This window comes from Oreochromis niloticus, linkage group LG20, assembly GCF_001858045.2.
Source record: "Oreochromis niloticus isolate F11D_XX linkage group LG20, O_niloticus_UMD_NMBU, whole genome shotgun sequence".
Taxonomy (NCBI): Eukaryota; Metazoa; Chordata; class Actinopteri; order Cichliformes; family Cichlidae; genus Oreochromis; species Oreochromis niloticus.
Window position 1 is genome coordinate 3,771,006 of NC_031984.2, and position 23,787 is coordinate 3,794,792.

The 23,787-nt window shown below is 41.7% G+C and overlaps 1 protein-coding gene and 1 long non-coding RNA gene across 5 annotated transcripts in view; one reads left to right on the forward strand and one right to left on the reverse strand.

Annotated features, from left to right (window-relative positions):
* Positions 1-23,787, forward strand: part of LOC109196279 (plexin A3) — a 47,725-nt gene that overhangs the window by 10,494 nt on the left and 13,444 nt on the right. For 2 of the 4 annotated variants that reach the window (XM_025901903.1, XM_025901904.1), the window contains exons 2-3: positions 21,597-22,028; positions 22,128-22,318. In XM_025901903.1, coding sequence (XP_025757688.1) covers positions 21,715-22,028; positions 22,128-22,318 — 505 coding nt within the window. In that variant the 5' untranslated portion in view covers positions 21,597-21,714. Of the gene's footprint in view, positions 1-11,376; positions 11,401-21,596; positions 22,029-22,127; positions 22,319-23,787 lie in introns of those variants that run through there. The other 2 variants (XM_025901901.1, XM_025901902.1) reach the window with 2 other exon arrangements.
* LOC102082862 (uncharacterized) lies at positions 9,688-11,298 on the reverse strand. Its single transcript, XR_270230.4, has 2 exons — positions 10,840-11,298; positions 9,688-10,512 (listed from the first exon to the last, which is right to left on the reverse strand). It is a non-coding gene; the product is annotated as an uncharacterized LOC102082862 (long non-coding RNA).

Here is a 23,787-nt window from a genome sequence, read left to right on the forward strand (position 1 = left end):
TCTGGTCTTTTACCATCAGGAGGGTTTCACTTCACTTCATTTCACTGCTATCAGATCTGACACAACAAAGCACGATTCATAGGCAGCCTCTTATCCGATGTGATGGCTTCACCGGTGTAAAACACATACTGGTGTCCTTGTTAGAACCCCGTGTTCCCAGACCCGCAAACATTCAACCCGAACCCGATCCTTCCCTGAACTCTGAAACCATTTAAACAGTGCCCACTTTCCACTCGTGCCCTGATGACAGGACTAAAATGGACAAGGGTCCTCACAAAGCTAGGCACACAAGTACAAACGCACACTCTCAGGATGAGCTGAGGAACAGGCAGGAAACAATCAGCTGAGGCTATTGGTTTCCTCCCTCGATGCCTCCTGACCTCTAGCAGCTGGATGTGTGCGGTCATGTGTGATTTGGCCTTAGAGAGGCCAGGGTCAAAGACATACATGTGACTTTCTGTCTGTGTGTGTGTGTTTGTAGCCGTATGTACATTTACTCATGTTCTTTACTTAAGTACAAATTAGCTGTTCGTGTTTCCGTTTCATATTTAGCTTCAGCTGCATTTATCCGACCGCTACTCTCCAAACCATCTCACACTGATGCATTTAAAACACAGAGTGACGCTTTCTCAAACACTCAAAACAAGCAGAAGTGAAAGTGAGAAATTAAAGTGTTTTGAGCAATTCTCGTGTAAAAATGTTCCACATTATGATTTCAACATCTCATGTGTTTATTTCCAGTTTTGATAAGTTTCACACAGTTGTGAAAGAGGCTATTTGAACCCTTGGAAGCTGATTCAGGTTCAAAACTTGTACAAAAATTTTAAAAGAGCAAAAAACCCCAAACAAAAACAAAAGCCAGAAGAAGACAGCTGCAGTTCCTCTTGTTGTCACCCTGAACTCTATAAAGCAAGTCTTTCTTGTAACTGTTTCAGTCTTCAGTTCTTCAGGTTTCTCGAAGGATCCCGCGCTGCTTCGATAGTTTTGAGGTCAGGGCTCATGGGAGGCCAGTCCACGCTGCGCTTTTTACTGCACCGGCAGTGCGTTTGGATCGTTACATTTCTGAAAAATCAAGCTGCTCCCAGTCAGATGATTTGCACTCAAAATCAACTAAAAATGTTCAAACTTAGATTCTTCCCTCCGTCAGACGTGTTGCCGCTTATCAAATTAACGGTTCTGCAGTTGTCATCGCTACACCTGTCTGTGAAGGATGGTGTGAATTAGAAGTGAGAGTCAAATGTTCGAACTTTCACTGAACTGCTGCAACATCCTGCATGTTTCTGTGCATTCCTGTGAATCTTTGAATCCTTGGAGTCCAAGGTTAAATACAAGTGTGTGTGCGCACGAGTGATTTCACATCCCGTGTGTGTGGAGGGGGGGCAACGCTCTGCAGCTGCCGAGTCTTAGAAATGTTTTATGAACCAACAGGGACGCTGTGTGTGTGTGTGTGTGTGTGTGTGTGTGTGTGTGTGTGTGTGAGCATTCAGGGTGGTGTCTCCCTGTAACAGTCAACATTACAGCTCTTTCAGGCCATTAAAGGAGCATAACACTGTTTTTGTCTCCACTCCTGTGATGTTTTTCCAGGACTTTTCAGATCGATTTCTCAGAAACGTATAAACCCAGATACAAATGCTTCATAGGACTGTAAAGTAAAGGCTTTTATTTCATCAGTTTCTTCTCGTATCGTCTGTTTAGACTCGAACACGAACTCCTTGGTGCTTGTCGTCTCTGTTTTGGTTCTTTTAAGCCATTAAAAGTGAGCTAAAGTGTCCCTGAGCTCCAACACTGATGTTATCCTGACAAATATTTAGGCCCGGTGTTCGCAACACGTCGAGATAAGCTGCAGAGGGCTGAGTGGGCCTCTGATGTTCAGATTCACCGCATGTTGTGATCCGCAGATCTTCTTGTGACAAATTGTAATTCCTGTAAAGTCGGATGTGAAGAAAGGTTCGTGTTTACGTGTGTTGCATGCGTGAAAGTGGCAGACACGATGGCTCCTCTGTGCACGGGTTAAAGGGTTATTCTTGGGTACATGAGACATGAAGAACAGGTTTTATCAGCAAGAAAGCTGCGATAACATCACAACTGTACTCATATTTATCTGTTGAGCTGATTTTCTAATCTGCACCTGGTTACCGAGCTCGCCGTCGGAGCAGCTGGCAGTCGGGTTTAAGTTGCAGTCCTATTTTAAACCTTGCTCCCTGTGCGCTTCGCAGAGAAGGGCTGGAACGCGTAAAAGCATTCTTCTTCCTCCTCTCGCTGCGAAACGAGACACTTAAACGCATAAACTGCTCACTTTTGAAAATGCATTAGTTGCTAAGTTACAGCACCTTTAAATGAGGACGTTTTGAAATCGGAAAACGGACAGGAGATCACCCAGAAGCTGCAGAGAAACAGATTTCTCCATTTTCACTTTCCTTTTCTTCCTCGCTGTTGTGTTTGTGTATTTTGGTTTGAAATGATGCTGTTACAGCAGCACATGCTCGTATTAAGAGCTGGCAGTGTTTAAATAAAGAGGTGAGCATGTAAAAGTAAAGCCTGTGAGCCCAGAGCTCAAGCCTTGGACTGCTCGTTTGTGTGTACTTGCATTAGTTTCTTTTTTTGTAACGCTGAACTTAAAGTACATTTATTCTGCTCATTTCCAGCTCCGTGTTTTTTATTCTCGGACTCCACTGGAGTAGATTTACACGATTCTCCGTTCAGCGTCGGCCTTGATGCAGCCCTTCAGTTCATCCTTTGAAACGAGTCTTCATGTTTTCTGTTTTAGCTCTTCTTTTTTTTCTTTTTAAATCTCCTCTTTAAGGTGACCTTCCTTGAAGCCCACAATTTTCCCAGATTACCTGTCGCTCTCCTGGCTTCAGCAGATAGAACCAAGTGCATCCTGCTTTTAAAGGGGAAAAAAACAACTACAATAATTAACCACTGAAAACCTTCAGTGGATTCTATAATTCAAACAATGTTTTTGTGCATTTTTCCAGTCACATTAAAAAATAGTAATGGGAAAAAGCAAATTTCTCCTTCTTGGTTAAAAACGGTATTTTTGTGAAATCCATCCGTGCTTGTTTCAGCTCGTATCTGATCTGGAATGTGAGAGTGGATGGCACGAACATTTGCAGCAACAAAGATTACAGCAGGACGTCTTTGTTCGTTAATTATTACGCTCATTAGCCGCTTATTGTGGGACATAACTGTGGATTTTGTTTTTTAATCTCAAGCTGTGTCAAATGGTTCCTGTATGCAGGGCTGTATCAGGTGACCCCGAACCTTCCCTTAATTGCTGCTATAGGTCCAGGCTGCTGGGAATTTCCCATCATGCTCTGAGCACTTCTCCCCCACCCCCACCCCCTCCTTTCACTGCTGCATGTCATGAACTTCTGTCTGTAGTTTGTGTTTTGTCCTTGTGTCTCTGTGCTCTCCTGCTTCCTTCCACTCACCCACCCACCCCCACCCCACCCCGGCTGTTCGCAGTACATGGCTGCCCGTCCCTGAACTTGGTTCTGCTGGAGGACTCTTCCTGTTAAAAGGGATTTCTTCACTGCATCCACGAACCATCTCTGAGGTCTTCCTCGTTCCCTCCTGCCTCAGAGCTCCATGTTTCTCATCCTTTGCCCATTATAGCAACTATCCATCGTGTTGCCTCTGCACATGTCCTGCTATTGAAATCTGAAAGCTTTGGTTGATAGATTTTAAAAGAAAGAATCCATCCACCGTCTGCTTATCCAGCTCAGGGTCACGGGAGGCTGGAGCCTATCCTAGCTGTTATACGGTGAAAGCAATAACAATTAATTGCAGTCACATTTTTCAGTTTTTGGAACATAAGGTGCTAAAAAAAAATAATAAAAACTCTCTCTGGTGATAAACTCGTAGCTCTCTGGTTCTTTGTGAATATTAAATACAGGAAGGCTTGTTTTTCTCTAATGAACCAACATCAGTTAGTAAATCTTTGCCTGTTCTTGTTTTCCATCGTTCTGACCTTGGAGTACAAGTCAGACTTTGTCGTTGAGCTGTTAATGACTGAAACAGCAGCAGACTTCAGTGTTCCCCCCCTGTGCTGCACAGACTTCACAGGTTTGAAAGTAGCTGCTGTTAGCATTCGCAGCTGAAGGCATCAGGTAAATGGGGTTTATCAGATGCTAATGATCCCGGAGTTTAGGACAGAAAAGGTCTTCAGGTGTCAGCGTCCCCTTGTTTGTAGCCGGGTGTGTGTGTGTGTGTGTGTGTGTGTGTGTGTGTGGGGGGGGTCCTGTACCATGCCGCTGTTTCCATGTTGCAGCTCATTAATGTCACAGTTTTCACACTATCGATTGTTCACACTGTTTCTCAAACTTTTTAAATTGCTGCCCGTTCTGCTGTGGTTTCACAAATTTCTGGCATGCTGTTGTTTGGAGGCTGTGATGCAACAGCAGTGGTTAACAGGGGGAAATATTCTGAATTCACAAAGGCTCACTTTGGGGTTTTTAAAGCCTCCTTTTAACATGCAGCTGATTCTTTGTTCTATAGCAGGAGGGGGCAGCTCCAGGCCTCGAGGGCCAGTGTCCTGCAGGTTTTAGATCTCACCCTGGGTCAACACACCTGAATCACATGATTAGTTCATTACCAGGCCTCTGGAGAACTTCAAGACATGTTGAGGAGAACATTTAATTCTTATTTTTATTTTTATGTTTAAGCGTTATCCGACAGTATGTTTGCACTAAGTACCGCAGCAATTTCCTAATGTTGTAAACCTGCTCAACATTTGGCAATAAAACCCTTTCTGATTCTGATTCTGATTTAGCCATTTGAATCAGCTGAGTTGGATCAAAGACACATCTAAACCCTGCAGGACACCGGCACCCGAGGCCTGGAGTTGCCTATTCCTGTTCTATAGTATTAAACATCGACCATATATTGCCAGAGATCCTCGGCATCGGTAATGTTAGTGTTCAGCACAGCAAAAAGGGAGTAGATCCATATAATTGTGTTTTCAAGGAGGCAAATCTCCAAAATGTGTAAAAATAAAGACAAAAATCATTCAAAAATCCATCATTGAGCCCCTTTTGCCTTCAGACCTGCAGTTTAAAGATGATCTTCTGCCCACTTTGGTTGTAACTTTGAGCTCTTGTTGTTTTCCTGTCACATTGAAGCGGTCTGCCTATTCCCCCATGATCTCTGCCTTTTTCTCTTCTTTGGACTATTGTCTCCAAAACTTTGATGGCTGATGAGGTATTTGTGTTAAGTGTGCCTAATGAAGTGGCCTGTCACCCAATGATAAAGCGGACTCTTACTGTTACATTTTATAAAACGACTGTTTTATAGATTCAAGTATGTTGAGGAAAAGATTGGGTGAAGTTACAGGTATGTGTGTTCATGCAATGGTCATTACAGATTTCCACTTTATTACTATTGAACAGACACATTTCATATTGTTTATTTTTGCATTTAACATATATTTACTGCATTTAGCTTTTCGGAATAACTCGGTTTAACCTCCTTTCTCCGTTTCTGGTGCACGGCTGCGAATGATCGTCTGTTTGATTCTGGAGCAGGATGCGAGTTCTCTGTAGCAGCTTCACTTTTGGCCTTTTCCCGTTGTAGCTGGGCTTTGGGGACTTTTCCCCCCCTCCTGTGAAGATCCTAGCATCAACGTCCGCTTCTCTCATCTTTTTGACACTGCTTTCTGTTTCATCTGTTTCGTGTCTCGGGTCGGTGGGGAATCCATCCACTGTCTCTCTGACTTTTTGTCTGCTTGAAGTTACCTTAAAATTATCAGTTGTTCTTTTCCTTCTTCCGTGGACTGAGTGCTGTCTCATGTTGATTCAGTGAAGCCGGCTCTTCCGCATCACTTTTATCTTCAGGATTTGTCTGGTAAGTGAGGTTTTACCTTTTCTCCTTGACATAATCCCTAAATATCGTAGAGGACTTATGCGTGTTACTGTTTTAATATGAGCGTAATTGGTCCACTTTAAACTCTGTGTGTAAAACCACAGAATTAATCTGGTTACCATCCATCACACTGCTGTCATCCCCTCCCGTTTCCCTCAGCTTGTCTTTATTTCTAATGGATGAAGTCCAGCGCCGTCTGAGTTAATGTATCCAATCAGTGTTTACTTTGTGAGCTCTTTATGACCTTAGTGGAGGATAAATATAGCTTTCAGTGCAGTTAAATGCAGCGTGACTTGGCTGTCAGTCATGGGAGTACAGTTTGTTTGGATTTTCTGTCAGTGCGGCCTTAATATATAGCGAGGTTAAAGGTCACCAGGACTGTGTGATGAATGAACGAGTTCCCCGTTGGCCCGTTTACATTCGCAGCCCTGGTTTTGTTTGAAATGGCAACAAGTCGCAAAAGATTTTCTGCTTCAGGCTGATAGAAAATAAAGTATTTCCACCTTTTGTTTGGCATCGCTGCTGTTCATGCATAAAAGCTATTAACATAATCACTGCAAATTAATCGATTATAAAAAATAAATTAATTGTAGCCTCACAGCAAGCCATAAAAGTGCAACAATACCAATCATGACTTTATTATTTAACATATTAGTTTGAGTACCTTTTACTGTAGAACAAGCTATACACTGCAGTGGGAGTTTAACGATGTGTTGCAGCTACTGATAAAGAAAATATGAAAATATGCAATCATTTCTTAGAAGGGATCTAAGTTACACCGAAGCTACTGCACACTTAAAGGCGATATCCGTAAAAATTCCTATTACTCAGGACTCAGCTGTGATGGGATTAGTGCTGGGAAATGGGACATTATAATAAATTTACTGTGTAAGCTGCTGAAAGCTATTTTTTCTACCTGTCTTTTTTTAATGGCCAGCCTTTGCTTGTTGCCCCCTGGCTGTTATTTCATGGTGCATACTGGCTTTTATATAAGAATTGATGCTTATTTTCTGCTTAGACAACAGATTTCATGCCAGACCCATAAAACAAAAGGAATAAGAGTGTGTAACGGTGGCGACAACGGGAGAAAGGCAGAGGGCAGGAAGAAGCAGTAGCCTTAAGTTTAATTAAAAACACCTTTAATGTTTTCAGGCTGAAACAAACTGAAAAACTAATTTTTTTTATGGTTCATTACTTACGAAATGATCATCAAATAGTGCCAGTTTTTCTAATCCATTTATCAGGGTTGTAGGTTGAAGTCATAGCTTTGGGGATTCAAGTGCTTCAGGCCAAGTGCTACCAATAAATACACTGAAATCAGCGACACATTAAATTTGAGTTTGCATATTTTTAGGCTGCTTAACAATCAAATCTCTTGAAAAAATAAAAAATGTTACGGCTGCAGTCGCACAAGCATAGAGGCTGGCTGGAGACTACATTGAACCGCCAGATACTCAAGAGAAAATGCGTATTCCCTCAGCGGTTGGCGAGCTAAAACTAGCACGTTTTAAAGCTTTTACTCTGGACGTAAACAGTCTCCATTTCCAGTTTTTGCCACACTCTTCGCAGATTCTCCATCGCTCTGCGGTCAGTTAGCAAGTTTTTGCAGACAGTTCAGTGTCTCTCGCTGAAACTACAGACAATCAACTAGTGAGCAAAGGAGTCGCAAGGAGGTTTTCAGCTAAACCTCCAGCCAGTTTTAACCTAGCAACACCTAGCAACCTTCTGCGTACACTTGCCACCCAGCTTTTAATTAGCCCAGGGCTTTTATGATGGTGCTGTGTTTTGTTACCTCTCTTGTGAAGCACTTTGTGATGTCTGTCGGTGAAATGTGCTACACAAATAAACTTTTACGTACTTACTTTACTTTTGTTGGGGAATGGACATTTTCCTTAGCAACCGGTGGTTGCTAGAGGGTCACTGATCCATCTCTAAGCCTGCATGAGGCTAAGCTAGTGACTCTAATCAAAGTTTATCTTTTTAAATCTCCATCATGAACCGATTTAGCTGCTGCCTCAAACTTTAAACACATAGTACAGATCAGGTTATAAAAATGTAACATTTGTAGACAATGACTAGGAGAAGGGTATCTAAGCAGCTAGCTTACACTTTAGCGTTATGGTTTATAGTCTTTGCCAATGTTGTTAGCTTCTGGGTTGGTGGACGGCTCTTATGAGCTAACCTACAGATAACTAGCTAACCTAGTTATTTATAGGTTAGCTTTGTTCTATAATTTATCTGTGTGTGATTGGCCAACTAGCGCTAGTTAGTGCAGGAAATATACCAGTTATATAAGCTCTATAAAGTATTATGTGCAAGAGCTAAATGTTGCATGTTACCTGCACAGGTATTGTAAACCACCAAGCTTGAACATGTCACAGGTGTAATCCTCCAACAGCACTGCAGTTTGGAAGAAAATAAAAGTATAGCTTTATGTGGTTGAACCAGAATAATTTGGCTTATAATCACCGTGACCGAGCACCACTCATAAGAGCCGTCCACAAACCCAGGCGTGTTTATTGTGCGTGTATGGTGATGACATTTTAAAATACCTTTTGGGTGTTGAGGAATGAATTTTTAAACACACATGCTGTATTTTTCAGGACAATATTAAACCTTTTCTGTTACAGTTTTCTGTTTTTTCTGTTTTATTAGTTTAAGGCTAGCTGATTGGCCTGTTTTTTTTTTTCTGGCTTATTTGACATTTAAATTAGTCCCCAAAACGTCCTATGCTAATTTTAATAGCAGTGTGCTTTCTACAGCACACATTAAGTTATATCTTAATTGTATTCCAAAAGATTGGATATATTCTGAATTGCAGGTGTGTATATAATTATAGTGTGTGTGTGTGTGTGTGTGTGTGTGTGTGTGTGTGTGTGTGTGTGTCTAATATAGTCTATTCGTCCTGTGTCATTACCACAAAGTCTGAGGCCGCACACACACATCAGTGTCTAACACTGTTATTTCATTAGAGTTCCATGTGTTGTGTGATGTTGGTGGTTGGTTTCTTTTTTTATGTTATTTATTTAATGGATCAGCTGATGGAAACCAGAGAGGCCGAACATCTAAACACGTCTGACCCTGAGCGGTTACAGCAAACTTAAACAAACATCTCTCAGAGGCTAAAAGGATCTGATCTGCAGAGATAAACATCAATGAACGGTCCCACAGAGCAACCACATGCCAGCTGAAGAGGTTTTCCTTGATTTGTATTTTTCCAGTGCTTAAAGTGGATCTTCTCTCATTTCTTGCTTCATATTTTTATTCCATTAGAGCAGCGTTACATGATTCACAGTTTAAAATAACCCTCACGTATCTGTGTCTGCCCTCTAGTTCATCCTGTCTCAAACAAGCAGTTTTAACTGCCGTCTCTTTAAGGTGTCCCTCCTTAAAATTACTCTTTGTCCTGACTGGGTGATTTTACAGCGACCTGTTGGCGGGGCAGCACCCAGGACTGCTGAGAACAATTACTGATCAGATACATTTAAATGTAAAGGATTTTTTTTATTTTTCTTTGCTGCACATAATGGAAACTCGCTTTTTGGACATCTACATAAACGAAATGTTTCCCAGAATGAACCGGTGTGCAAAAATGCCCAAAACATTCTGCTTATTTCTTTTAAATGCCAGGATTTTAGGCTTTTATTTGTTTACATGACAGAAAAGTGATGATTTCAGGAGGTCTTGGACTCATTGAACAAAAAACCCACCTTGTGCTGTCTGTGTTTTGTTTCGAGACGGAGACATTCCTTGTAGTGTCGTTTTCTGACGAAAATGGATCCTCACATTTAAGAGCGTTTTCTGCTATTAAAAAAACTCAGAACATTTATTATGAAAATGCTGGCAGCTGATTGGCTAACCCCGGCTAAATGATTGCAGCGGTAAACAGAGTAGAGAGATTTTATCTTCTGTCAAACGATTATGATATACATCAACATAATTTACCATTATTGTTTAAACAATTTCAATTTTGTTTTATTAGTCTTCAGTTTTAACTCTCATCTTGAGAATACACTGGGACCATTTTAAGATCCAGTATCGTTGTGAAGGACACTTTGGAGTTCAAACCACCAAAATCCAGGTTAGCGAATGACCTACTGACCTACAGCCGGCTCGTTTATGGGTAAAAAACACAACAGTTTTAAACCACAAAAGGCAAACTTGTCCTTTTGGCTTCGTCCAGCGGTGATCTCACAGTCACACAGTTCTAGCGTCATGTTGGGAATGGGCTCCTGAACCAAACAGAGGAGTGGGCATACCTCGGACTTTTGTTCACGAGTACCGGATCCTGGATCCTGGAGTAGGAGGTTGATAGATGGGTGTAGCATCTGTGGTGATGCGAGCACTGTGCTGGCCCTTCAAGAGAGACCTGAGCGTGAAGGCGAGGCTGTTGATTTACTGACTGATCGACGTTCCTCACGAGCTGTAGCAGTGACCAACTGAAGTAGATTGAGGATACGAGCTTCCTCTGGAGGGTCAGGCCTCAGGCTTCAGCACCCAGAGCTGCAGAGCATTCATGATGTATGCACTGATTTTTGTTTTTAGTTTTTAATTTACTTTTAAATCTTGGATTTTTCTGTGTAGGTTTTTTTCTCTTATCTTTGCAAACTCCACCGATGCTCTTTTTCCTTTTTAGTTTTCATACACACACTGAAGAAAATTAAGAGATTCATGGATTTGTTAATAAGTTGTATTTTACACTTTAAGACAATGACATTCATGGACCTGTGATGGTTCAGGTGAAACTCTTTAGCATTAAATATAAGATCAGATAGAAATAAGCCAAAACTAGTGCTACAAAAGAGATTCAAAAGCCCCTTCTGCCGTCTCCTCTTTCCCGGTAAATTCCCCCGCTTCTCTGTCGTATGTTTAACGAACAGTGTCTATTGTGGCGGGAGCTCCAGTGTGTAATTAGCAGCTCGGTCTGGTGAAGCAGAGCCTTCCTCTCCCTCCCCACAGAGGCTCTTTCTTATTTACCTCCAGCCAGCCAGCCAGCCAGCAGCAGGAAGAAGCTCCAATTTCCAGACGGACGGTGAAGCGATCACGCCGTGGGACTCTCAGGACGGCGTGTTAGCGTGTTAGCTGTTATTAGCACAGTCAGACGGTTTACAGTGGTTTGTAATTATAGGGGCCGGCTGAGAGGAAGATGCAGTGAAATTAAAGCGGACGTATTAGCGTACTCGGTGGTTTACGGCTCACTGTGTTTATGTAATTACAGGAAGTGACACAACAATCAGACTAAATTAGATCAGCTGTTGTTATACCAACATAAAAGATTTACTGTTTACAGGGAAAATCATACTTAGCAGCAGCTTATAGGTTGTAAAACACATTTGAATCGACTTCAATAAAAACACTCATTTCATAAATCAGCGTACGAGAAGCAAACTGAAAGCAGGCGCTTTTACCAGCTTCCTGTTGAATGTCGGGGCGCGTTGGGGTGGCGGGGTGCATTTATTTTTTAGCATCACCTTTAAATCATCTCCAATGTTGCTGTTGTTTCCTCCTGCCTACTGTGATCTCAGCCTCGATGATACGGTACCCTCCCAGCGTCACTGTGGTTTCTGTTTATCTCCTGCAGATTTATAAGGAAGATATTTGGTTTTCATGAAGCAATGTTTAGACTGTAAACCACCTTCAAATGGACAGAGGTTCTCTTGGGCTCATTTTCAGCGCTCTGTTATTACTGCGGGGATCATCTTTGCATGACTCATAGGGTTAAAAAAATAAAAAGCTTGTTTATGTTAGCGTGGCCCTCTCTGCATCCCCTCAGTTCATCCTCTGAACCGACCGGTTTTATCTATACACTGTACATAAGAGATTCCAGGTCTGAAAAGAGGAGACAATGCAAAAGTGCCTTAAGCATGCATTCCTTTTAATGGCCAGCAGGGGGCGATTCATCTGGTTGCAAAAAGGTCAGATTGTATAGAGGTCTATGGGAAAACGGCCCTGCTGTTTTCTTGATCTGTAACCTCAGTCAACGCTCTCCTGATGTGTTTATGGGCTCAATCACTGATTTTAAGTCTTAAATAATACAGTATGAAAAAGGTTTTGGAGATTTTGGTTCTTATTAGGGTCCAGAGAGGTAAGAAAATAGAGCAGACTGGAGTAAAAGCCCTTTTCATAGTCAGCTCTTATGTAACACCCCGTTTAGATTTTTAGAGTTTTCAATGTTTTCTCACAGCCTCTGTTTAGGGAAGTTTTAGTCCTCATTAGACAATTGACGCCGACGTTCAGCTTAATCTGAATAAGTTGTGTGATACGATCTGTTTTTGTCTTCTTGTTATTAATATAGCAGCTCCATATCTGACAGCTTCAGTGAAGTTGTAATAAAGCAGCTCTTGAATTCGCTGATTCAGAAACATTGGGCTCTCTGTTAGACAGATGTGACCTTCACACAAGCAGCCATCAGCACAACACAGACTTTCACATGACCTCCCATTCACTTTCCCGTCTGTTTAACTGGAGATTTATTTTAACTCGCACTTATCAACAGATTTCATCTCCCACTTTGTTTCTTTACATGATAGATATTAAAACAACAAGTCTAATATGTTGTCTGTTTAGGAACATTTCACCCGCTCTGTCTGGATCTCTGACTTCTGCTTCTCTGCATGTCGGGTTTCCAACAGTCCAAACATGTGAATGTTTTGGGTAATTAGTTATTGTAAAACTGGCCGGAGGTGTGGATGTAAGTGTGAAAGGCTGGCTGTGTTACTCTGTGATGGGCCGACGGTGAGTACAGGGTGCGCCCTGACTCCGGCCTAATGTTAGATGGGATTGGCTCCAGAGCCCCTGCTACCCTAATCGGATAACGGGGGAAAAAAGAAAAAATGGATGCAATGATCTCTGCCACCGACTCCTGTGTAAACTAGATTAAGCAGCATGTGGGGTCCCACCATGACATTGTTCTTCTGGACACCAGTTTATTCTGCTGTTATCATAAGTTTGTCATTATATTAGGATAAATTTATAAATAATTTATTATGTACATTAATGGCCAAAGAGACGGGGGGGGGGAAACCCTAAACTACACGAAAGCATCACAAGTGACAATTATTGTAATGTTTAACTTGTGTTTTATTGAAAAAAGGATAAAAAACTGATAATCTGTAACAATATGAAAATATCAGAAAATTTAAAAATCATAGTTTTTCAAATTGTGAAAATGTACAATAAAAATATAATAGAAATACTAAATAATCAACAGCATGTATCTGGGATCTTTTCAAATTAAAGGTGCAAAATGATTTATATGGGAAGGTCTAAAATAAAATCAATGAGGTTAAATAAAAAGACGTTACCATAAAATGTAAATGTAAGGGCAACATTATGATGACTTCATCCATCCACTGAACGCTTCTGTTATTTATTTGTCATGTAAATAATCAAATCAATAAATATCTCGTCCATTTTTTATTCCAAATATGTCTTTTTATTTAATTTCTTTACTTTAGCTCCATTTGTTCCATATTTAAATCCGGCAGATTTAATGAACACAAACATGTTTGTCAGTCATGATCTCGACTGGAAAGTAACTGCAGACCTTAAACTTCTCGCATGATTTTATCTCCTTGGAAACCAGCCCGGATGTGAAACCTCAGTCCCAATCAGCCCGGTGAGCTTTATCCGCACCAACACTTAATAGTTTGAAACAACATCTTTATAGTTTATATGACATGCAGTGCAAACTCCACCCAAATGCTTCATCACGGCCCAACCAGAAGCTGTAAAACCAACACACCCCTTCTGTCGCCCACATCCATCACCTCCATCTGCGTCCCCCCTGTGTGACCCCCTCATCTCTGTGACTGAGGCTCTGTGTGTGAATCGCGGGCTCCGATAAACACACAACAAAGCAGCATTGTGCTGCAGTTTCCTGATGTGAAAGGCTTCAGGGGCCGTTTGGGTGGCAAGAGATGCAGGGTGGTCAGAGATGGTCAGAGATAAGAGCTGAGAGCTGGACGGTTTAGAGGCGACTCGGGCCAACAGATGGGAGATTGAGACACTTTCAGGCCTGATAGGGCGACCGCACTGAGATACAGCTGGCACTGGCACTCAGCGGCGTTTTATCCCTGTTCGGTGGAGGCGGGGCCGAGTGCAATGTTTACACGTTTAAATTCAGCACTCGAACACGGCAGTTTGGATGCTGTAGAGGGTCACGTAATTTCATAATAGGAGTACGGAAATGCATTTCAGGAATGAAGCATGAAAGGCTGAGATCAATGCGCGGTATCGGTGCACCAGATCGGGAGATGTAGAACGAAACGTCCGGGGGGGAAAAAGCTTTTTAAAATCTTATTTTGGGGCAAAGTCAAAAAAAAAAAAGTCAAAAAAAAGAATTCAGATAATATCAAAGACCTGAAAGAAGCTCACCCTGAAGTCTAAATGATTTTCAGAGAGGGCCTGAAAAGTTGTGAACCTCTATTGTGCATGTGCACAACAGGCTAAAATGTTCCCCTTGCTTGTTGCTGATTTGCTGTCTTGTTGTGTCTTTATCCATATTTAACATGTCAGAATTCTCCCATAGATTCAGGAGTTTTGAGTGCAACATCTTCTCCTCATATGATTTCCCCAGTAATGCTCTAAGAGGGTTGCAAAGTGGCAAGACTCGCCTCTACAAGGACTAGATAGTCAATATGCTTTTATTTTGAAAGGTTACTTCCTGCTAACCTAACATTAAGTTCATAAAATTTAAAAATAGCTACAATGGGATCATCCATTTGCCATTTTTGGTTTTGAAAACTCGGGGTCATTGCCTTGGGGCAGAGCTCAGAGATGCTGCATGCTCATTGGCTACATGTCATTAGCCAGTCTGCTAGCGACTTGGCGAATAAGATATTTGCTGTTTGACGATTTTAGACTAATTGATTTACATTTGTGCTTTAACCACATTAAAAGCTGTTTTAGCGGCCATTTAAAGTCATTAACTGAGTAGAGAGACACTAAAGTAGTTGCAGCATCTGTATTGAAATCCATCCATGAAGCATGAGTGTTAATGTGGCAGAATACACAGCTGTTACGGTCTGATTTGTGCTGTGGCGTTTGGGGTTTCTTACTCCTCTGTGCCACAGTGTTGCAAAACTACACAAAGGCAATTTCAGGAGACTGTGCTAGATCTGTCTGAAGCATAGTGCTTTGGATTGATTACTTTATTTGATCATCAATAACTCGTGGTTTCTGTCTCTTTCCTGCTCTCTCAGTAATCTAACCTTTTGTGGGTAATTGCATACAAATGTTTCCTAATGGAGCTGCTTCTGAATATCAAATCCACTTATCAAATATGAATCCTCTGAAGCCCCCCCTTTGATAATTAAGTTTAGCTTTCATAATTTGCGAGTAACCAAAGTAGAGATGGACCGATCCGATATTTGGTATCGGTATCGGTCCGATACTGACGTAAATTACTGGATCGGATATCGGCGAGAAATAAAACATGTAATCCGATCCATTAAATATAAAAAAACCCACCTCACAAAACTTGCGACACGGCGTAACTCGCCTCATAACCGTAGCACGTCGGAGCAGTGTGCTCACGTGATAGAGCGGCTGTGTGTATTTGTAGCCTCGCTAGCAAACCAGCATTTCATCTCCGAGGAAGTTATCCCAGAGAGAAGTAAAGCAAGTGTGTAAGTTCATCTCTGAATGTTTGTAAAGCGTACTTACGTTAAGCTTAACAACCGATATATGGAGCGACTGCCTCTTCTCTCTCTCCCTCTCCTGCCGCTACTTCATGAAACTCCTTAATGATCAGCTGATCGGCTTTTCTGTCGCGAGTCCGTCTCTCTTGTTTGTTTTTGGCCCACTTTGCACCACAAGGAGGAAAACAGCAGCTGAACAACAGCAGCGCATTTAAGCTTGATAAGCTGTTGTTAGAATGTATTTAATATTACTTTCTACACCAGGATCCTTTTCTACGCAGCTGACGGCTGGTAACTGTGCAGGGGCGGATCTAGCAAAGTGTAGCCAGGGGGGCCGATAGGGCATGAACAGGGAAAAGGGGGCACAAAGACATACTTTTCTTTCTTATTCTCATTTAAAATGTCTAGCTTTTAATAAATAATTATCTGAATCTTACACCCAAAGTTTTAATCTGATGTAAAATGTATAGAAGTCCATTACTGTATATAGTAACTGTTAAGTCTAATATACCCTAGTAAGCTATAGTACTTTTTCCTTTGGGAAGGTACCATCTGTGCAGTCTGCAGTTCTGTAGAAGAAAGATGTTGAATCTATTTAATTATTCTTGAAAAATAATTTATTCCTGTGCATTTTTTTTTCACACTGCATCAAATTAAAGTTGATTATGTTGATTAAGCATCATGAGGTGGAGGGTGGGGGGTGGTTCCCTATTTTTTTTTTTTTTGCTGGGAGTTTGCAACCCTATTAGTAGGTTGCTTAATATTTCTGCTAAGTACTCTTTAAAATACCAGAATAGGGAGGATGGAGTAGGTTTAAGTTTATTAGATTGATCAGTATTGCTGAACTATGAAATATTTTGGGTGCAGTGTATTTTTTACATACAGGTATAACAGAATAGCTTTAGTGTTGTTGTTTATTTAAACTTGAGTATGAACTTATACAAAATGCAGCAAGATATTAAAAAAACAGTTTTATTGATTAAAAACACACTATATCGGATTAATATCGGTATCGGCAGATATCCAAATTTATGATATCGGTATCGGTATCGGACATAAAAAAGTGGTATCGTGCCATCTCTAAACCAAAGGTCACGTAGTCGGTTCAGATCTGACAACAGAACATTAATGAAGCCTAATGAATGTTGACGACCTGCAGCTCTAACCTGACGATGAGGCGAGCAGCAGCAGAACATCTGAAACGTTTGATATTGATTGTTGCTGAAACAAACTGACTGTTACAGCTGGTGTTTCGCCGCCAACGCACCGGACCTAAACCAGGCCGCTCGATCACAGAAACAATCATCATCACAAATTTGGTAAATGCTAAAATCTCAGCAATTCGACATGAATATTCGTTGATTTAGTGAAGAATTATTTAACTTTATTTAAGACTCGTGCATTTAGGGAGACCTGCAGCCGCAGGGAGAGCAACTGACACCTTAGCCAACAACCAACCAACACCTGGGTTTTGTGACGCCATGGCCCAGTTTTACTTCTCCTGGACCCCGCTGGCCTAAGGCTCTCTTTCTGTGATCTTATCTCAAGATAAGCCAAACAGTGAGTGTATTTGTGCTTCTAGGGAGGGTGAAAGTGCATCACCGTAAAGGAAAAGAAACGCATTGATTTATTCCATTTTATTCAGTTTTATTTATGTTGCGCCAATTCAGGCGAAGGCACAGCAGACTCTCCGCCTTCTCCATTTTGCTTCGGAAAGTTCGTTCACCTCTCCGGTTTCAGGTTGGACGCCACCCAAAAATGCTTTTTGGTTGTGAAGCAAAGTTAAATTTGTTTGGCATTTTTAAAGAAGAAACACAAAAAGCAGTGAATGCAGCTCTTTTTTACAGGCCAACCACAGCCGAAGGGGAACATGTTTGTCCGCACCACTTCCCTTTTTTTATTAAAAGACCTAACTTTATTGTCAGCTTGACTAATAACGTGACATATTCGTTTGTGTTCAGTTCCATTTTATTTTTATAGCATCATTTCAGGCTGAAGGTTCTGCCTCCTATTCTACTTTTAGAAACAGTAGAAACCACAGCCAAGCATCCTGAGAGCTTTGTCAGCATCACATGGCACTATGAGATCTTTAACATGTGACGGGTCCTGATTATTTAAGACTTTGTATGTATTTAGATTCATTCTGAACTCTTACCTGGCTAATATGGGAAATATAATCTCTTATCTACCTGTTACTGTTGTCACTGTGGTGTTTTGGATCAGCTGAAGGCTTTTCTGTGATAAAAGGACTTCACATTTAGCCAGCTCTACCCTAGATGTGATTTTAAAACCAAGTCCAAAATGTCAAACAAGCCATTAAGGTTCAGAAATGTCCTCGCTCTGATGGGGTCGTCCCATCACTCGTCCTCAGTCACAGCCTCCAGTTCTCCAGGGTGATGGATGATCCAGTGAAATCGTAGTCCAGTTAGAGAAACTCTATCTGTGTCCTCTGTCTGCCCAGCTGTCCGTCACACACTCTGAGACACACACACACACACACACACTGGTCCATCTGTCGACCTCTCCTCTCTCTGGTCTCCCCCTCAGCTCAGCGGGCTAATTAACTAATGTGCTGATCTTTCACTGCCTCTTTGTGTTTCTGTGTGTGTGTCACGGGGTTAATTGTTGGACTCGGCTTCCTGTACGTCTCCGCTGCCCGGCTGAAAACTTTATTATCCCTCCATTCAGTTTCTGTCTCATTAGAAGCCATCGTTCACGGCGCTGTGCAGTCGCTGTGTGGAGGATCTATTTTAGCTCAGTCAGAGCTTCTCTTAAATGACACTAAAAAAAAAAAAAGACTCTTTCTTCTTCTCATTTATTAATGAAGCTGCAGAGAGACGCCTGGACCTCCTCAGTCCAACATGTCTCCCTCGTTTGCTGAAGCTAATTCACACGCTGACAGTATAATTAACAGGACAGGGCGGCTCGTGATTTGTTTGCTGCTCAGAAAGAGCTCCAGGTTTACTTCACATTGTTTCTGTTCACGGGACTCGTTTCATTTCTCCCAAATTTTGCAGTGAAATTTAAGCCTCAGTGGATCCACCATCATGCTGCATGTCAGAAATCTATAGTTACCACCTGCTGTTAATCTGATGATTACACTCTCAATTGACCGTTAAGCCCTCATGCATATCCTGGAGTCTCGTAAACTCCTCGAATGCTTAATGCGATCGACAATTAGTCACAAACACTCACATCGTTAGCAGAGATGACAACGAGAAGATCTTTACACCTGAGAGGCTCAAAGCTACATTTCCCCCAATTTTTGTGTGAAAACAGCGATTTATTATTTATTTGAAATACGTTAATTACAGCGAGGACGCACTGTGTAAAATATTTGTTCCTTTGGTCCCACAGGGCAACCTTATTTCACATGTTTTTTATTTAAATATTCCATTGTACATGTATACAGTGTGTTTTGTATGTTTTTTAATTCGTTTTTGTTTCTCTTTTTTTCAAAATTTCACTCATATGAAGGCAGAGCACCTCTCTGACCTGAAATAAGACAGATTTCCACTTACCCAGTTGTAAAATAATTCTCTCTCGCTGCTTCTGTGGGATTTCTGGGATTAGGATATATATATTTAGAAAAGGCACGTGTGTGATCAGTTGACCAAGACGAGTAAACATTACTACTCAGCACCAGAAATATTAGTTGGTTAAACTAGTTCATATTTTATTGATGTACAATGGGGCAAAGTGCAGCACACATTAGTCAGTTTTAAAATACAATGAGAGAGTCAAATGGATTAAATACACACAGAGACTGTTTAACCATATTTATTAATCTGTGCTCGATTTGAGCTGTTTTCACGCTTCTGGGGACTTCCTGCACTCGGCCAATCAGAAGAAAGAGAACATTCAGAGAGGCAGGCCTTAAAGAGAAAACATTATAGACTGTATATAAAGAATGGCTTTAGCCATCTGATGTCACTGCCTGGTTCAAGAAGTTCTGTTGTGACATTTTGAAGCTGTCTATTTATTGGCTAATGACGTGTCAAGTTTTGACCAATAAGCATATCCTGCTCTGTTCTTCTTTCTGACCCTGATAATGTCAACAATCAAAATTATTGTAAGATCAGACTTCAAACTAGTGACTGAATCCGTGACATATCAAGAATGTTTACTGAGGTTGCAGAGCAACGCCGTGTCCCTGTAAACTTCTATAAAACCTCAAGTCTTTCTGCAACCAGAGGAGCCGCCCCCTCTTGGCTGTTAGGAAGAATGCAGCTTTAAAGCTCTTCCACAACAGCTAATGTTTTAATATATGGTTAAATGGATTTTTTTAGACAAAGGATGGAAAAGAGTGTTGCATAAAAGCCCAGAATAAGATAAATACAGTTGTTTTTTCTTTGAACTGTGAGTCATGCAAAGCTGCTCCGCTGCAGTCACCGGAGTGAAAGTACAGAGCTGAAAATGAGCCGAAGAGCTCCTATTTAACTCACTTCAAAGACATTTTTGAACAGAACAGATGTGTTCTCTGCAGGCCTACTCACTAATCCTGACTGGAGTTAAAAGTGACTTTTAAAAAAGAGATATTACCAAATCTGACCCGTTGAGACTGCAGTGAGCGTTTCCACTGTTAAACCTTATTCAGATGAATAAAAAGACACTCCAGATGTAACCGAGAAAGCAGAAGAAGAAACCCCTGAAAGCCAGATAAAATAAATCCAGCTCTTTGTTTCCACACGCCGTTTCTCGTATTCTCGTATCGATTAATGCGTCTGAGCTGAAAACCAGGAGGCTGATATAAAGCAGTGCTGCAGTTGACGATTCAATTCCCACTGGGACACCCACGCTGAGCGCAAATGCAGCAGGCTTTTCAACACAATACCTGCAGCCACAAACTTGTCCTGCGTTTGGTGTCAATATCACTGTAGATTAGGATTAAACTGTCGAGGCATTTACGTGTGTGTGTGTGTGTGTGTGTGTGTGTTGATTAGAACTGTCAGTCAGTCGGAGTTGAACTGGCTGCCAGGATAAGAGTGAAGTTTCCATCCAGCTTAGTGTTACTGGAGCTGCTGAGGCTTATGAGAGAGATTCAGTGAGAAGACAGACAGAAACAGATCAATAACTCTATCTGCTTCGATTACACTCCCACACACTGCTAATCTCTGCACTCGCTATCTGTGTGTGTGTGTTTCTGGTAAATAATACTGCCTGTAGGTTTCTAAAGCTCCCTGTCAGGCTAAGGCCAGGATAATTTTGAAGATAATTCTGTTTATTGTTGGTGAAACACCTTGCTTGGTGTTTGAGGTGGCCTTGTGAAGAATAGATGTTCCTGCGGTCATTGCGTGGCTCTGATATTTTAGCATTTATCCTCCTGCAGGTGATCCACCTGAGGCTGATCAGACCAGGGATGGGATGCAGATTAGGGATGTGACGTCCTTTCAAGGAATTTAGAAGATTACATGGTCAAAATTTTAAAAGAATCCACTTAAATACTTTATAAACTTTTATTTTAATCAAGACACCGGTCAGCCAAATCCATTGTCCAGATGGTTAAGGTAATAAAAATTAAAATGACCTTACAAACGTGTTTATTTCTGCTGCGGAGCTGGCTTTTTTTGATACAGGAGCCAGCCTTAAGTGATTACCGCAGGAACTGCAGCCATTCAGTGCAGTGGCAAATCAGTCGCCTCAAAGTACTTTATATTTTAATTTAATGACTCTCCAATATTGGAGAGAAAGCCCCCAAAATCATATGAGGCCTATAAACTATCACCTTGTAACAGTGGGAAAGAAACCTGTACCCAGCTGAGGGGAAGGAGAAAAAGGACCTCCTGCATGTTTACCTCAAAGGATTGAGTCGCTTCTGCATTAGTTTCATTATGTTGAGTGCTCGTCTCTGCCATGTATCCAAGTTCCTGCTATCTATCTTGAACACGGACCATATACACATTGTTTTTCATACATTCATTCACATTGGTGCCTTTAAAAGCAGCTGAATTGTCTGTGAGGAGGACCTGTTTGTAATGGAGCCATTAATGCTCAGAGGTCCATCAGTGAATTACTACAACGCTAAAGAAAGTTTAAAACCATGAATATTCTCAAGCTGGTTCTGAATGCGTTTTCCTCTTTCTCTCCCTGCAGCCATGCCCCACTGAAGCCGACTCTTCATCAGACCTGCTGCCAGCTCTTCTCTCCTTTTCCTCCTCCCCCCTCTCCTCCTCTGCCCCTTCATCCTTTCCTATTCCTCTTTGTGTCCACCATGGTCTTCTCCTGTTCCTCTCTGCTCCTCCTCCCTCTCCTCTCCCTTGTCCTCTTTTCCTCCCCTATCCTCTCTGCCCCTGCTGCTCCTCCGCCTCCCTCCGTGCCATCGGGCAGAGTGGTGTACCGGGCCTTTGACACCTCCCTCACCCACCTGACTGTCCACCAGAGTACAGGTGAGGTGTATGTCGGAGCAGTGAACCGAGTGCTGAAGCTGTCAGCTAATCTGACGGAGCTGCGGAGTCACATGACCGGACCTGTGGAGGACAATGCTAGCTGTTACCCTCCACCCAGCGTCAGGTCCTGCGCTCATCGGTTTGTCCCCTCTTGTCTCACTTATTTATCTCTATATATCCTTATGTATGTCTACACCTGTCTCACCTGTCTGCGTTACCCGTCTGCCTCTGTCCTCAGACTGGAGATGTCGGATAACGTGAATAAGCTCTTACTAGTGGATTATATTGGAAACAGACTGGTGGCATGCGGCTCCATCTGGCAGGGCGTCTGTCAGTTCCTCAGGCTGGAGGATCTCTTCAAACTGGGGGAACCGCATCACCGCAAGGAGCACTACCTGTCTGGAGCCCGAGAGGCTGACGGGATGGCAGGTAAGCAAGGCTGAAGAGGGGGTGGAGTTAGAGGGTCCTTGACAGGTAATACAATTTAAGACATTTGGAAGGAATTAGCTTCTGGGCAGTGGAAAAGAAGGATGTAGCCACCATGATGTCACCCATTGATTAGTGAAGTCATGCTATGAAGACGTTAGCTGAGCGTTTTAGTCACCGAGGGGTGAAGCTGACTTTAAAACTCAATTTGCTCATTTGATAACCACTTCTGGTTAATCAGCTGTTGTCCATTGAGCAAACCTTGGATGATAATCTTTTCTGAATTAGCCTGTAATTTATAAAAAGAACTCCACATTTTAATTGATGCAACCTAATCTAGTGATTGGGTCAATAAGGTCATCAGGAAAGGGTTCACTAGGGTTACAGATAGCCACAGACTCCCATTACAAATAACACAGGTTTAAGGCAGGTCTGCCTTTTCTTCAGTCTTCTCTCACCCCAACTGGTTGCGACATGGCCCCGCCCCTCCCTGAGCCTGGTTCTGCCGGAGTTTTCTTCCTGTTAAAAGGGAGTTTTTCTTTCCCACTGTCACCAAAGTGCTTGCTCATAGGGGCTCACATGATTGTTGGGTTTTTCTCTATATGTGTTTTTTTTAGGGTCTACCTTACAATATAAAGTGCCTTGAGGCGACTGTTGTTGTGATTTGGCGCTGTATAAATAAAATTGAATTGAAACTGAATAGTTTTTAGACCCTAAAGCTGCGTCTTTTATCCAGTCTGTGATTACAACTAGCTAGCCGTCACTCTACTGCTCAGAATGACAGTTAGCTCCATAAATGATGCTTCACTGATCCATCAATTTGCATAAGAAAAATAACATGGAAACTTCTACCCAAGTCTTATAATAGTTTTTAGATAAATCACAAAAGCTAGCCGCTAACCCAGGCTAGCACGAGGTCAGCTAAATGCAGAGTCATCTCTAATTTGGCGCTACATTTTATACTACTAGCTGATCTGGTCAACATTTAGCTTCACGTTAATAATATTTCTCCACTAGTGATTAGAGCAACTAATTGCTGTTTCGAAAGGTTTTCTGAAGGAAGCACGTTTTTGTTTTGTTTTTTTTACAGTTAAGTTAGCTAGTAGCTGATGGCTTTGACAGCAGTTACTCTCACTGTGAAATTGTGCCTCTGCTGTTTCCCTGAAGGTTTGTTTTATTGGATTACAGTGATATCAGCAGCGAATGCAACAGAGGGAATCTAATGCATGCTCTTTGTAAACAATATTTTATAGAATAGCAGTTTTATTTTCATGTTGTTGTTGTAAATACTCAATTATAAACATTCGGCAGATTTTGTATTGATGCATTGTCCCAATGTAATCGTTTTAATGCCTAAAATAAAAACAATACACTCCAATGTTCCCTCTGGACTTCTGTGCAGGCTGGAGAAGCATTTCGACTTGCAGACGTCAATCAAGTGTCAAAATATTTTGCAGGTTTTTATAATGTGC